Raw genomic sequence first — 14,008 nt, forward strand, 5'->3', positions numbered from 1 at the left:
TATTTTTATCAGCCCATGGTGGATGCCATTGCAAGTGTTGGCCCTAGATGCAAAGCCCCACATTATAATACACTTAGGGGGAAAGAGCTAGATGAGGAGCTTGAGTGTATCAAGGAACAATTGGAAAGCATTTAAAGCTCATGGAAATTTACAAGTTGTACAATTATGTCTGATGGGTGGACAGATTAGAGGGGTAGAACAATAATAAATTTTGTTGTAGCTTGCCCTAAAGGAACCATGTTCCTAAAATCCATTGATGCATCTGCAAATGTAAAAGATGCACATTTGATTTTTTCATTGTTGGCTGATGTGGTGGAGGAAGTTGGGGTTGCAAATGTTGTCCAAGTAATCACGAACAATGCAACAAATTATGTGGCAGCTGGAAGGTTGCTTTGTGCCAAATATCCCACCATTTTTTGGACTCCATGCGCTGCCCATTGCATAGACTTGATGCTAGAGGACATTGGGAAGTTGGAGTGGGTGCAAGATGTTGTGCAAGAATGCAAGCAAATTACCAAGTATATTTATAATCATGATTGGGTGTTAAACCTTATGAGGGAATTCACACAAGGTGAGCTTAGTCGCCCAACTGTCACACTGTTTGCTACAAACTCTCTTTCCCTCCAAAGCCTTTTGTATGAGTACCAAGCTTTGAGAAAAATGTTTTGTAGCCAACAATGGGTATTTTGGAAAGATAACACAAAACTAGAAGCATTGTCTGTGAAAGCATCTGTATTTCGTGATAGTTTGTGGGACAAAATAACTAAGATTGTCAGCTTCATTGATCCCCTTGTGAAAGTCTTGAGTCTGATGGATGGAGAGAAATTTGCAATGGGATATATTTATGAGGGCATAAACAGGAGCAGAGAGGCCATCAAGACTTTCTATAAGGGAAATGAATCTAAATATCTCCATATATGGAAAATTATTGATTCCAGGTGGGACAAGCAACTACATTCACCATTGCATGCAGCAGGAGCATATCTCAATCTGAGCTTATTCTATAATGAGGGGTCTAACATTCAAAGAGATCCCGAGGTGATGAGAGGTGTCATGATATGCATTGAGAAGATGTTCCTGAATCAAGATATTCAGGACAAAATCAACATACAACGAGATATGTACAAGGAAGCATCTGGCATGTTTGGTTTCAGCACAATCCAACATCTCAAGGACAAGAAAATGCCTTGTAAGTGAAAATTGTTAGAACTTAGCTTGTAATTTTGCTAGTTCTCTTTTATATGTTTGGCATTGCAAACTGATTGGTATTTTTTTACATCTCATTGGTGGATAGATTGTGGAACTGAGGCACCACAATTACAAGAATTCGCCATCAGCGTTCTGAGTCAACCCTGCAATGCTTCTTCTTGTGAGCACAATTAGTCAGTGTTTGAGCACATCCACAACAAAAATCGAAACATGTTGGAGCATGAGAAGTTGGAGAAGTTGGTTTTCATCTACAACAACCTTCGAATGCTCACAAAACAAGTGCAACCACAGGATACATATCCAATTTTATTGGATATTATTGATTTAGAGTCTGATTGGGTTGTGGAGGAGGAGGCCCCTGATTTGAGTTGATTTGAGAAAGAGACTGAGGATCTCTCTAGTTTGCCATCTCAAATGGGGACTCCAAATACACCTACCTCATAGTTGCTTCAGCCTTCCGATGTTACCACTAGCTCTACAAGGGCTTATTGTAGGCGTGGTCGTCCATGAGTGATGAGACTCAAGATTGTTATGAGACAATCATTTATCATTTACGACATATGTATTTGAATTTGAACTTGCTGACATTTTTTATTTTAATTATGGAATCATGAGTCATTTTCTTATTTAGTATCTAAATGATTTGCTTACAAAAATTGAATATGTTATGTTGTACTTTTATAGATATGAGATGATGTTATGAATTATTGCATATATTGTGGTTTTTATAACTTATATGGATTGGAATTGTCATTAGTTTCTTTTTTGTGCTTAAAATTTACCATATTTTAAGTTTTTTTTTTTTGTATTTTGACGAGCCTTATACGAGTCTTATAAGGGTCATTCCCGAGTCTTATACGAGTCGACGAGACAACGCTATGACGAGTCGACGAGACAACACTGTGACGAGTCTTATACGAGTCGACAAGACAACGCTGTGACGAGTCTTATACGAGTACGAGTCGTGCAACATTGCTTATTACAGTGCCTCATTAGCTTGGTATATCATCACAAAGATAGTCTCAGTAGCTTGTATATTTTACAGAATTCAAGCCTTCAAAGATTCGCATCTTTTCAAGATCATATACTACAGAGGAATCTGCATCTTTTCAGATTCTAAGTCACAAAAAATATTGCATATCTTCTCACAAGGACTTGCATAACTTTCCACAGGAACTCGCATATCTATCCACAGAACTTGCATAACTTTCAACACGAACTCGCATATCTAATTTGTCCACTGTTCACATTAGTTAAAGCACATTCATTGATCTATTTTCCATATAATTTGTCCACTGTTCATATTAGCTAAATCACATTCATTCATCTATTTTCCATATAATTTGTCTACTGATTTGATCAAGGAAAAATACATCCTCAACCTAGGAGCTGATGTGGCTGAGCATTACAAAGCTGTAGTATGTGAACCAAAATGACATTTGGGTTCTGTCAGAAGACTTGATAAGGCTAAGCATTACAAAGCTGTAGCATATGAACCAAAATCACTATTTGGGTTCTGCCAGAAGACGTGATGACATTTCCAACACTTTAGCGCACCAAATTGACTAAATTACCATGTGAACCAAAATCACATTTGGGTTCTTTCAGAAGACGTGATAAGGCTCATCATTACAAAGCTGTAGCATATGGACCAAAATCACTATTTGGGGCTCAGCATTACAAAGCTGTAGCATATGAACCAAAATCACTATTTGGGTTCTTCCAGAAGACGTGATGGCATTTCCTACACTTAAGTGCACCAATTTGACTAAATTACATCTTTTGACAACCTTAGTTCACTTGGTTTCCCATTTTTCTGAGAAGATTTTTGAAAAAGGCTCCTGCACAGCATTAAAAAAAATACTAAGGCTCAAATATTAAGAACTTTCAGGAGCCCTGAAGCATGGGCAGATGCTAACCTGATACACATTTGTTTTTGTCTTTTTCTTCAGATCATCTATAGTATTATAAATTGCACATTGCAGATCAATTTCAGGCCTTTTGGCTGTCCTTAGGAATGATATATCTGCCACCAATTGAGTGAACTTTATATAAATGATTCAGAAAGAAAAAATAGTTTAATAAGTCAGAGCTTGAACAAAACTGTAAACTTACAGTAATTTATATAGCAAATGGGATCAATGTCTTGTATGTTGGCAAAAGCATGGAAAAACCTGATATGCAGGAAGAAGCCACTGGTATGTTTATGTGCAGAAAGTTAAGAATCAAAAGAAACATGCATCCAACTTCTTTTTAGGCAATTGAGATGCACTGGGAATCTAGTCTTTGAAGCTCAATCAGAGTTAATTGAATGATGGTGTAGCAAAGGATGTGTATAATGCAAGTTATGACAAATTTTCATGTCTGCTTACCTGACATAGGCAACTGCAGTCTTTTCATCAGATACATGTATCTTTTCAATTACTGCTGCTTGAATTTTTTTCCAGTCAAATAATCTCAGCATTGTTATGGAATGCACAGCCAATTTTCATACAACCGATTAAAAGAGTTAAACTGGGAGTAAGGATACACTGAAGAAGACACAGACGCTATACATTGAAGCAAGGAGTTCTTCGAGCTGCTACATATAAGATGATTGTTGGTGCACTGTGTTATGCCCATTGCATTAGGTATCAATAATGTAGGCCTCATAAAATCACCAGACCAATATTTGTCAGAATAAAAATTAGTTCAAGGTATGATATTCATGTAAACTCAAGATAGTGGACTCTTTAATATCAGTAACTTATTATGAAGCTGCAGTGAAACTGAATTAAAGGTACAAAAGAACCTTTTCCAGCAGAGATGATTCAACAACTTCCATCCTCATTGATGACTTCCCAATGCTCGCCACAATCACATGTTCCCATACATCCAACATGTTTGTATGTCTGGCATTGTGGCCACTTATAGAAAGTAGCACTGCATCTACTGCCACAGTACGATGTGCTGGGACAAATGAATATAGGGAGATAAAAGCGTGTCATCATAAACAATTAAAATGCATTACAAAATATTTAACTCTTATAGGGATGTAAATTAAAGAAAAATAAATTGAAAAATGTTCCTTGAAAGGTCAAAGACAATTTAGTATTTACTGAAGATGGATAGTAAGAAACTCATGCCAGTATATTCTAAAACAATGGCATTGGCATAAATAACATACAACATAATAGCCAATTTATGGATCTAGCCTTCAGGGAAAACCCATAAGACTCTTCCTTGAAAACCATGGAATGAAAAACACAAACCTTTTGACCAGACATGTGAAAGATTAGAAATCCTGTAAATCTGTCTTCGTTTTCATGGGATATAAAAAAAAGTCAACTGAATTGCAGCAAGCCCTTTAAACTGTTACTTGAAAATTAAGTATTAAAAATGCAAGCATTTTGAAAAGGATTATGAAATCTTGCAATAAAGATCCTATGATCTGTTTTATCTAGATTTGAAATCAAAAAGATTCAATTGAATTTCAGAGTAAAACAGTAACAGAAGACTGCAGGAATTGTGGGATCTATAGCTAACTGCTTGTTCAAAGTAGAAATGCTACATTCTTACCAAGAACTCTTTTATTTTCTTGTGTAGCTGTGATAAACATGTGCTGTAGAGATGAGATTACAACAGGTTTACATTTATTGTCCTGACATGTTTCAAGCAATGTCCTGATTGCCAAGTCATTGATGAATGAGCTGATACATTACACATGAAAGTAGACAGCCTCAGCACTCATTTCAAAGCAGGATTTATATATGAGAAACTCAAACTGTGCATTTGCATTGGTGATTAGGTAAACTAAATATTAGCAATCATGCACAAGATTCCCACTAAGTAATTGAGCCAAATCCCAGCCTTTATTCTGTGAATCTCATTGAAAGTTACAGATATAATCTCAGTGAATGCTAAAAAAATATTCAGAACTAAGTGATGGCATAAATACATAAAAGTCTGCAATTAATAATACAAAGCCATTGAATGCCTGAATTTATTAATTTATTTACAGCTACCAAATCTGACAACCTAGTGGCCCTTTTTTAATGAGGCCACATCACATTTATTCCATGCTAACCACCTAATGGTCCTTATTTAATAATGACTAACATTGTGAACCTAGTTCATGTTACATTAAATGGTTACCATACTCATCCTATTCTGTAATATCCCTTTATAATATAATGACTAACATTGTGAACCTAGTTCATGTTACATTAAATGGTTACCATACTCATCCTATTCTGTAATATCCCTTTATAATTATTTTATAAATTTCGATAATTTTTCTTTTCAGATTTCTTCAAGAAATTTTCACTTATAATTTCACAGAAAAATGCCACAGAAAATTATTTTGCTAATCAAAATAGATCAAACAGAGGAAAATATATGCAGCAATAAGTGCAGCCAGTTATTTTATTAATCATATGAAGAAAAGCACATGCTGACAACTTTTTTAAAATACCAAGTTGATTTATTGGAAACCTGGTTGATGGTGATACGAGTTGCTGCAAAATTCCGGACTCCTGGACACTGCTGCAATTTGATATTCCTTGCTTCATTAAGTACCAATGGAGAACCTGAAATGGTTCTCCCTCTTGACTAGCTAGGGTGGGTGTCTCACCACCGCAACTAGTTTACTGTAATATCCATAGAGAGGATAGTCTCACCCCTGAAGATCTACACTAGGGTTACCAACCCCCATACAAAGCTAAATGAGCCCACAAATTCAATTAACCAAACCATCCACACATATCCTCGAATGGGCTCCTGCTTCTCTTTAATATGGTGGCTTATCGGAATACCATGGATCACCTTTTCTCCTAGTAAAGTGACTTTATAATATACTCTTTTCTTAGTCACTTTTAATTAATCAATTAATTTTAATTTGTAGCGTAGACTACTAAGATGCTCTTTGTTCCCAATGCCCGAAAAAAGGGACATTACAGTCCTCCCTTCTCAAAATTGCTTGACCCCAGGCAATTCCAACATCAATACAATGATCCCACACCATTCTGCAGAATGCTTCCTTATGCAACTGTTGTATCATCTCAATCCTCCTAGACTTTTCCATATCATAAAGATGTAGTTCATCCTCCCCAAAAAATCCTGATAAGATTGAAGATTGTTGCTCCTCACAAAGATTTCCCTTGATAAACCATATCATGCTGCTCCATAAGAAATTGTTGACAAGTGAGAATTCCTGTGGGCACAATACTCTAGTTAGATCATCATCCAAGGGACTTACGTGTTGGCATGTGCTGCCATATGCTACCGATAGACCTACTAACAATTCCCTGGTCATGCTTCCCCGAAGCTTCTGCTGCTCCAATTTGGTATAGGTGCAGACTAGAAATCTGCTATCATGGAGTTGAGCTCTCATGTTACTGCATTCATCTTCCAAACTAACCACTGTTTGTAGAAGATCTGACCTCCAGTGCTCACTGGCAAACCTGTTCTTGGCGTATCCCCCCCAACAAGTGGGACATCCACCCAACAAAATTGTATGCTGCTAGAGCCATGACACTTTCTTCATCCTCCCAGCTGTGCTTTCCCGCTTGGTCAAGCCCTACCATATGATGGAATGATCCACCTGGATCCCACTGCCAAATAGGGTGGTCAAGCCCTGCCATAAGATGAGATAACCCACCTAGATCCCACTGCCAAATAGGGTGGTCAAGCCCTGCCATAAGATGAGATAACCCACCTAGATCCCACTGCCAAATAGGGAATCTATCGTCCCAAATGTCTAAACACTCCACCTGTGTTGTACCCCTAGCTAAATGTATTCTCCCATAACTTTTCCCTTTGATAGGGTACCATCTCATAATCTCCCTCCATTCTAACTGTCGGGGATCTCTGTCATAGTAGATGTCAACTGCAACCATAACGCCTCCGGAGTCCATGACTTCCCAAAGCGCATCTCACCCACCAGTCACCAGCAATCCCTGAAACCGACCACCATGCTAACGCTGCGCTACTTCAATTGTAATTGAGATGCCACTATGCCATAGTTCTAACTCCTGATTTTGCATCCCAATATACATGCCATCCTCCAACAACCCGCAAGATTGGATTCCTACTTCCTCGCACCATCCATCCATCCCATACTTATGTGTTGTCACCTTCTCTTTATGTGGGCCGAGCAATAATGTGCAAGGTTGCTTACTACTCACATCTTTACTCCCATGCAATTGTGAACTCAGTGTGCTACAAGCCTTGCTTAAGTACTTCTCAAGAGGGCTATTGTATGTTTCAATCTACCAGCTATGAAATGCCATCATTCTTGAGCATCATAATGTGTAGAGGGAGCAATCATGAGACCTGAGTTACCCCTTTTGTCAACCTATTTTTACCACCCCTCTTGTGCGCCTATTTCTTTAATGATTTTCTTTTTCTTGTATAACTTAGCCTACAAGCTTGATTTATGTATTCATAACCCTATACGATGAAGGAGTTTATCGTCCATCAGGATTGTGATTCAAAATTACTTTTCTTTTGATTTTCTCATGCATTAACCAAAAACTAGGTGAGTGCCAATGAGTGGGGTAGAGCCCAAGCTAGGCTTTTGTCCACGCACTTTCTTTAATCCCAGCCAATATTTGCATTTTATCTTTATGTCTCATGCTTTTTATTTTCTTTCTACTACATCAACCTTTAAAGGCAATGTTTTCAAGCTCCTACTCAAGAATGAGAAAATCAGGGAACCAATGCTAGTGATAAATAACAATCAGCCCAAAGATTGGGACATGAAACCAGGGAAAGATGGAAAGTGAGGAGTATGGATTACCAAGGGTGCGCAACATCAATCAGTGCCTCTGATTCGTGCCCCTTCTGCAAAGAAAGGCCTCAAACAAGGTCACATTGGACAGGATCAAGAGGTAGCCACCAAGGCAAAGCATAGGAACAAGAATACAACTGAAAGATCAATCATCCAATTCAACCTATGATTCCTACTAATATGCTCTTAAACATTAATGACATCACTTGATGACAACCATGATTGATGTACCTTATAATGGATGACCCACCTTCATCTGATAAGTAGGCTAGATGTCACAAAGCACTGACTAGATCATAATTGGGGGTCCTTTGACGCTAGTTATCTGTAGATTACCTAGGGTTATTGGCGGCACGCTGAACAAAAAGGGAGAAAAGTTTTTTTTTCCAATGGGTCACCACTTGGGTGGGTAACAAACCTTATATATTAATAACTAACATTGTGGACCTAGTCCACATTACATTAAATGGCCACCATTCTTATCTTATTCTTAACTCTAATGGGCCCATAAGCCCTTATGACAACCCTAGGGAGGATCCCAACACAACATATTGATTTTATATACAATTCATTTGATTTATGCATAAAAACTAAGCACAAAACTTTAGAAATTTTAGAGTCATCACAAACAATCCATCTTAATTCACCTCCTATGCATGCATCACAACATAAAAAAAAATGAAAACAAGATACATTACAAGATTATATTTATCAATGGAATCATGCATAGGAGCACTTTTCTATTTGGCCTTATTATACCATTGTGAACACCATCCTTGAGCTAGTATATGAGGCAACTAGGATAAGGAACTTCCTATTGGTTTTCTCTCTCAATCACACTATGAACACCATCCTTGAGCTAGGATACGAGGCAAGTACGATAAGGAACTGCCTACTGGTTTTCTCTTTCAAAAAACACCCTAACAAAGTCACACATGATCTAGTCTGAATAATAGCAACCGTCGTGAATCTTACTGCTGGTTTTCTCTTTCAAAACACACCCTAACAATGTCACATGATCTAGTCTGAATAATTGCAACTGTCGTGAATCTTAATCCAACCAAAACAGTGTAAACTCTATAGCACCCTCTACCAACACTCCCTTGACATATGGGCATCTCCTCACAGCCAACACTCACACTAGCTCTACCATTCCTCTATCATATATCCTATTGTACAAGGAACCCTTCATAGCCACTACAATTCTATGATGGAGATCCAAGTCAAGCAACAAATCTAGTAAGGACCACGCTTAGACAACATTTTTCATCAAGGAACTTCAATCTCAAACCTTCTGTTGAGCATAATTGAGCTGAACAACAACTTAAGATGATCAAGATTGGGCACAGGGTTCAAATTAACAAAATTATCCATTCCAAGTTCTCATGCTCCATACAGCCAAATTCATTTCTACCAAAGTGACACTCCCCATGTCCAAAAACAACCTAATAGCCATAATATCGAAGAAACAAAGCAAAGTATTGCAATGATCACAAAAGTCCAGGAAAAATATTGATTGAAGAGGCTTCCAATTAATGATAATAGATTATATACAATGCCTTGAATGCAGGAATATGTTGTTGGTTTTCTTCCTCAAGCCATATTTGTTTGGCAACATATTAATCATGTGTGGCAAGTTCATGGCTTGAAAGAGGGAAAGGTAATTTTCCCCTTTTGACCCCCTTACCTGTCATTGCTTCATCATCCCATCATGCGCTCATAGAAAAACCATTTCGTGTATATATATATTGACATATTTTATGTGCCTACATAAGGATGACATTATCATGTTTGCATAGGAAATATAAACAAGCCTGAGTATATAGTCATTCTCTAGTGGGGTCTTGGCCTTTGGTTCCTCATAAGGAATCTATACAACATATGTGCACATACACATCATGAGTGTTTTCTATACATTTCCCACATGGCCTAACACCGAAGAAAAACATAAATGTATGCACAACATTTACAAAACAAACTACATACAACACAAGGGTAAAAAATAGAGTATTAAGCTACTAGGTGAACTTCTCTACAATATACTAATGGCTTCAAAAACTTACCTATCAAGTCTGAGGTAAAGGATTTTTAGGAATCTCACTGCATTAATTTTATTTTTGGTCTTCTTCCTCATCTCCAATTTTCTAGACTCCTAACCATCGATTCTCTTGAACAAGCTTCTTAGGTTGCCTTGACAGTATAAGCCAAAGTACAAAAAGTGCATTCTAGGCCAAACCCACAACAATAATCACAAAAGGCCATTGTACCTCAATTTTCATATTTCCTCCTTTCTAGTAGCTATAAAATAACAGTGAGTTGCAGAAGGGCATTAGGGAATATTGTACCCTTTATAAGAAATCCTGTCATCCAAACAACAAATGTCTCACGATGCAATATAAGAGTGTTGAAGCTCCACTTTTTGAACCACAACAAGATATCGGTGACCACAATGCAATAAAATTCCAACTCTTCAAATCCTTGGTTCTTTCTTGTGACTAAGGATTATTTTGCAAAAACCAAGAATCTATTTTCACTCATGGTTGTTATATCATGAACAAGTTCGCTTAGTGGAATAAAAAAAACTAGTTTCTCAATGCATTGTCTCACTTGGCCAATTGTTGCAATATCACTCTTGGCACTCTAGTATGATCTCAAGGTAATCTGTAATGGCCTCCACATGGCATATCAACTACAAAGTGTTAAGACCAAACATCACACTAAGAGGGGGGGTGAATCAATGTGGTGGCAATTTTATCATTTCACAAATTTGATCAATGAGCAATTCTATAGAAATGTACCATAACCATTTGCAACATATCAATAAATAAAACAATGCATCAAAAAGTCATCATCGTATCAACAATGCATCAAGGAGTCATCACATCAACACAAGAGGACTCAAGTTTTTATGTGGAAACCCTTATGGGAGAAAACCACAAATTCTTCTTCTTCTTTTTCTTCAATCCATTACATAGATTTGCAAGCACCGACCTGTTGGAGGCACCCGCCCCCAAGATATGCAAGCAACTGTTGAGAAATCTAGGGGCAGCTAGATTAGTTGATACCTCTTACTTTGATAACTGCTTGTGATGTTCTTTTAACTTAAATTGAGGTACTTGCTATTAACTTCTTCTTTCACTTGATTATTATTGTGTTCTCTATTATCAAACAACTACCAAACAATGAAGATCAAAGAGACAAGAGGACACAAAATGTAGGCTTCTAGCTAGGGCCAAAACCTCTCTTCTTGAGACGAAAACCCACAAGAATTCTTCTCTTCTTATAGAATCTTCAAATGAGAAATTCCAAGACCTAAGACCCTTGACAAAGACCCTCCAAGACCAATTCAACCTTCCTTCTTGATGAACTTTCCTTACACAATTTACAACAACAAATTTTGACCTTCCAGCAACAACTTCGACCTCCAACAATTTTCTAGCAATTTTGACCTACAACAATTTCAACCTCCAACAACATTCCAACAATTTTGACTTCCAACAACTTTGTCCTCCAACAATTTTGACTTCAAACAACTTTCCAACAACTTCATCTTCCAACAACTTTTACCTAGCAGCTTCAGAATTTCGTTGCACTTAAGAGAGAGAGAGAGACCTTCAAAATTTTGACTCTAGCTTCCTTCTTTAACTTCGGTTGCCTTAGGACTTCTTCCTTTTAAGATCGAACACTTTTTCTTGCTTATTCACGTGTCTTGGATGTGTACTGCAAATGAAGTCGAATGCCTCTTGTATATAGGCTTTCCTGGGGTATGAATTGCCTCCACGAGGCCGACTTGCTCTTTCATGTAAACCGACTCATTGACAAGGTCTTGGAGGGTCTTTTATGACTCAAATAAATTTCTTTTACATAATACAAGATGCCCAAGGGGTCTTAAATGTATGACAATGACTCTTTTGACTTCATAATTCTATGACAAACCTAGAAGCACTCAATGGGTGCTTGACCTATAAATAAATTTATCTCAAGCATGAAACCCATGCATCAAGAATGACAATAATAAATTCCTTTTCTCTTTAATATCAAATATATAAAATCATGATTACAATAGACATTATTAAGACCGAACCTAGTTACACATTTCAACACTCCCTCTTAACTAGGGGGGTATTCATAATCCATATAAGGTACTTGGACATTCTCATATTGAAGAATTCTCATAAGAAGAATCAGATTGGTAAGCAATCTTATAAGCTATTATTTCAGCTTATCTCAGTACATCTCATCATACCAAATAGCATTGTCACATAGTAAGGCGTTGACTAATACCTATGTCTCTCCACAAGATTAGAGCACAATGCTGGCAAAACAATGACTAATAGACACCATCAACATTATCTCTTAAGGTACATACACCACCCAGATGTTCACAAGGTATGTCCTTCTAGGACAATTCCTATCTTGGAATAACACATCCTCAAGGAATTTCCTCTTCGACTACTTTTACCTATTGTATGCCCTACCACATCCTCAAAGAGTATCGAAAACCAGATGCTTACCCAATCCTCCATTCTTTCTTCATAACATGAAGACAAGAATGATGTGTCTATCTCTCCTTCTTAACTAGGGAGGATCAACACATTCCTATTAAAGGAATATACCCAAGCTCCCTCTTGACTAGGGACTTGTTTCCAACATCAACTCTCTGCTCCTTGGTGGAGATCATGGTACTATCATCTGCTTGAGGGCTCCTCTTTCTCAATCAAGTCATGAACTTCATCTTATTCATTATAGAGCCTTCTTCATCATAACTTCTTCGTAGGGCATCGACCATCTTCTACATCAATTTCTTTTCAACGAGCCATAATGTTGAACCAATAGTCATGTCATCCTTCTCTTCATCTAAAAGTGATCTTCTAGTCCACATCTAACTATCCTTCATACAACTACGTCTTCCAAGTCATGTTTCTTTCAGGATCTTCCATCCATTCTCATGAGTACTAATTGTAGGTGACTTCTAAAACTCCCTTTTGGTAGCCCTGTTTCAACTCAACCAGATGTTTTCAAAAATTAAAATGAACATCAAATCAAAATTACCTTTTTATGATCGCCTTTGGTCATGACATCAACATCCTGCACATGTATGAATCCATCTCCAAGACATTCAATACCAAGGGTCTTCATACCTTCTCCATGGAGATGTCATAGCTAATTCTTCTAGTTATCAGATGTTGATCACTTATCTTACTGTACGTGACTGTAGTTGCATCTTTCACGAACTCTTCTTCCTTTCTTCACATATTTCTTTCCTCGGGATCTTCTTTACATGGTTCTTTCAACATAGGACCCATCATTGCCAACCACCTCATATTCTATATGACGTCATATTATGTTGATTTCATCTTATTGATATGGAGAAGAGTTCAAGGCATATTGTCTACAAACTTTCATGCATCATTCTAATAGAAGAGATCCTTCTTCCTTGATCATGCTCATGAGATAGAGCAATCAACCATGCTATCTACAACTATATGATGACATGACTTTATCTATTAAATATATACATACATTTTCCTTCTTTTGGTAATCTAGACTTCCTTCTAGCAGCTTCCTTTTCCAACTTGACATGTTCCGCATCTTGGTCATCATACCTTACCAGCAAATCCCACACAAGGTGGAATGTGGACTATCTGCGAGGCACTTTCTTCTTCTAAGTAGAAGTGAACCTTATTAATGAAGATTCCAATGGAGGATCTTGATGATCCTCATTCTACAAATGCTCCTTCCTAATGATGATGATGTATGATGATTTCTTTATCTTTTATCTTGCTAGATGACTTTCCTCCAACCATATATACTGCTACTTCGATTGTCCTTATATGCTTCCAATGGAGATGCCATTTCTATCATGATGACTGTTATAACCATGTAGACTTTCTACTTCAGCTATCCTTCCATGCTTCTATGATGATGTCATCTCTATCTTGCTATAATGCATCCTATCATACTTGTGATGCTTTCTATTCTCTTCTATAACTGAAAAGAACTAAGTGAAGGAGATTATCTCAGTCATAG

At 37.3% G+C, this 14,008-nt stretch overlaps 1 protein-coding gene across 3 annotated transcripts in view; it reads right to left on the reverse strand.

Moving 5' to 3' along the window:
• Nucleotides 1-2,436: 2,436 nt before the first annotated feature.
• LOC149155035 (uncharacterized) overlaps nt 2,437-14,008 on the reverse strand; it is a 74,814-nt gene continuing 63,242 nt past the window's right edge. Inside the window, exons 4-10 of one of the 3 annotated variants that reach the window (XM_089443300.1) lie at nt 4,768-4,898; nt 4,001-4,137; nt 3,740-3,816; nt 3,582-3,665; nt 3,325-3,383; nt 3,129-3,235; nt 2,437-3,050 (exon numbers count right to left, since the gene is read on the reverse strand). In XM_089443300.1, the coding sequence (XP_089299426.1) occupies nt 3,006-3,050; nt 3,129-3,235; nt 3,325-3,383; nt 3,582-3,665; nt 3,740-3,816; nt 4,001-4,137; nt 4,768-4,898 (640 nt within the window). In that variant the 3' untranslated portion in view covers nt 2,437-3,005. Of the gene's footprint in view, nt 3,051-3,128; nt 3,236-3,324; nt 3,384-3,581; nt 3,666-3,739; nt 3,817-4,000; nt 4,141-4,767; nt 4,899-14,008 lie in introns of all 3 variants that reach the window. The other 2 variants (XM_089443299.1, XM_089443302.1) reach the window with 2 other exon arrangements.

The sequence above is a fragment of the Pinus tabuliformis genome, chromosome 9, assembly GCF_031772625.1.
Source record: "Pinus tabuliformis cultivar Carrire ecotype Pingquan chromosome 9, CPIR1, whole genome shotgun sequence".
Taxonomy (NCBI): domain Eukaryota; kingdom Viridiplantae; phylum Streptophyta; class Pinopsida; order Pinales; family Pinaceae; genus Pinus; species Pinus tabuliformis.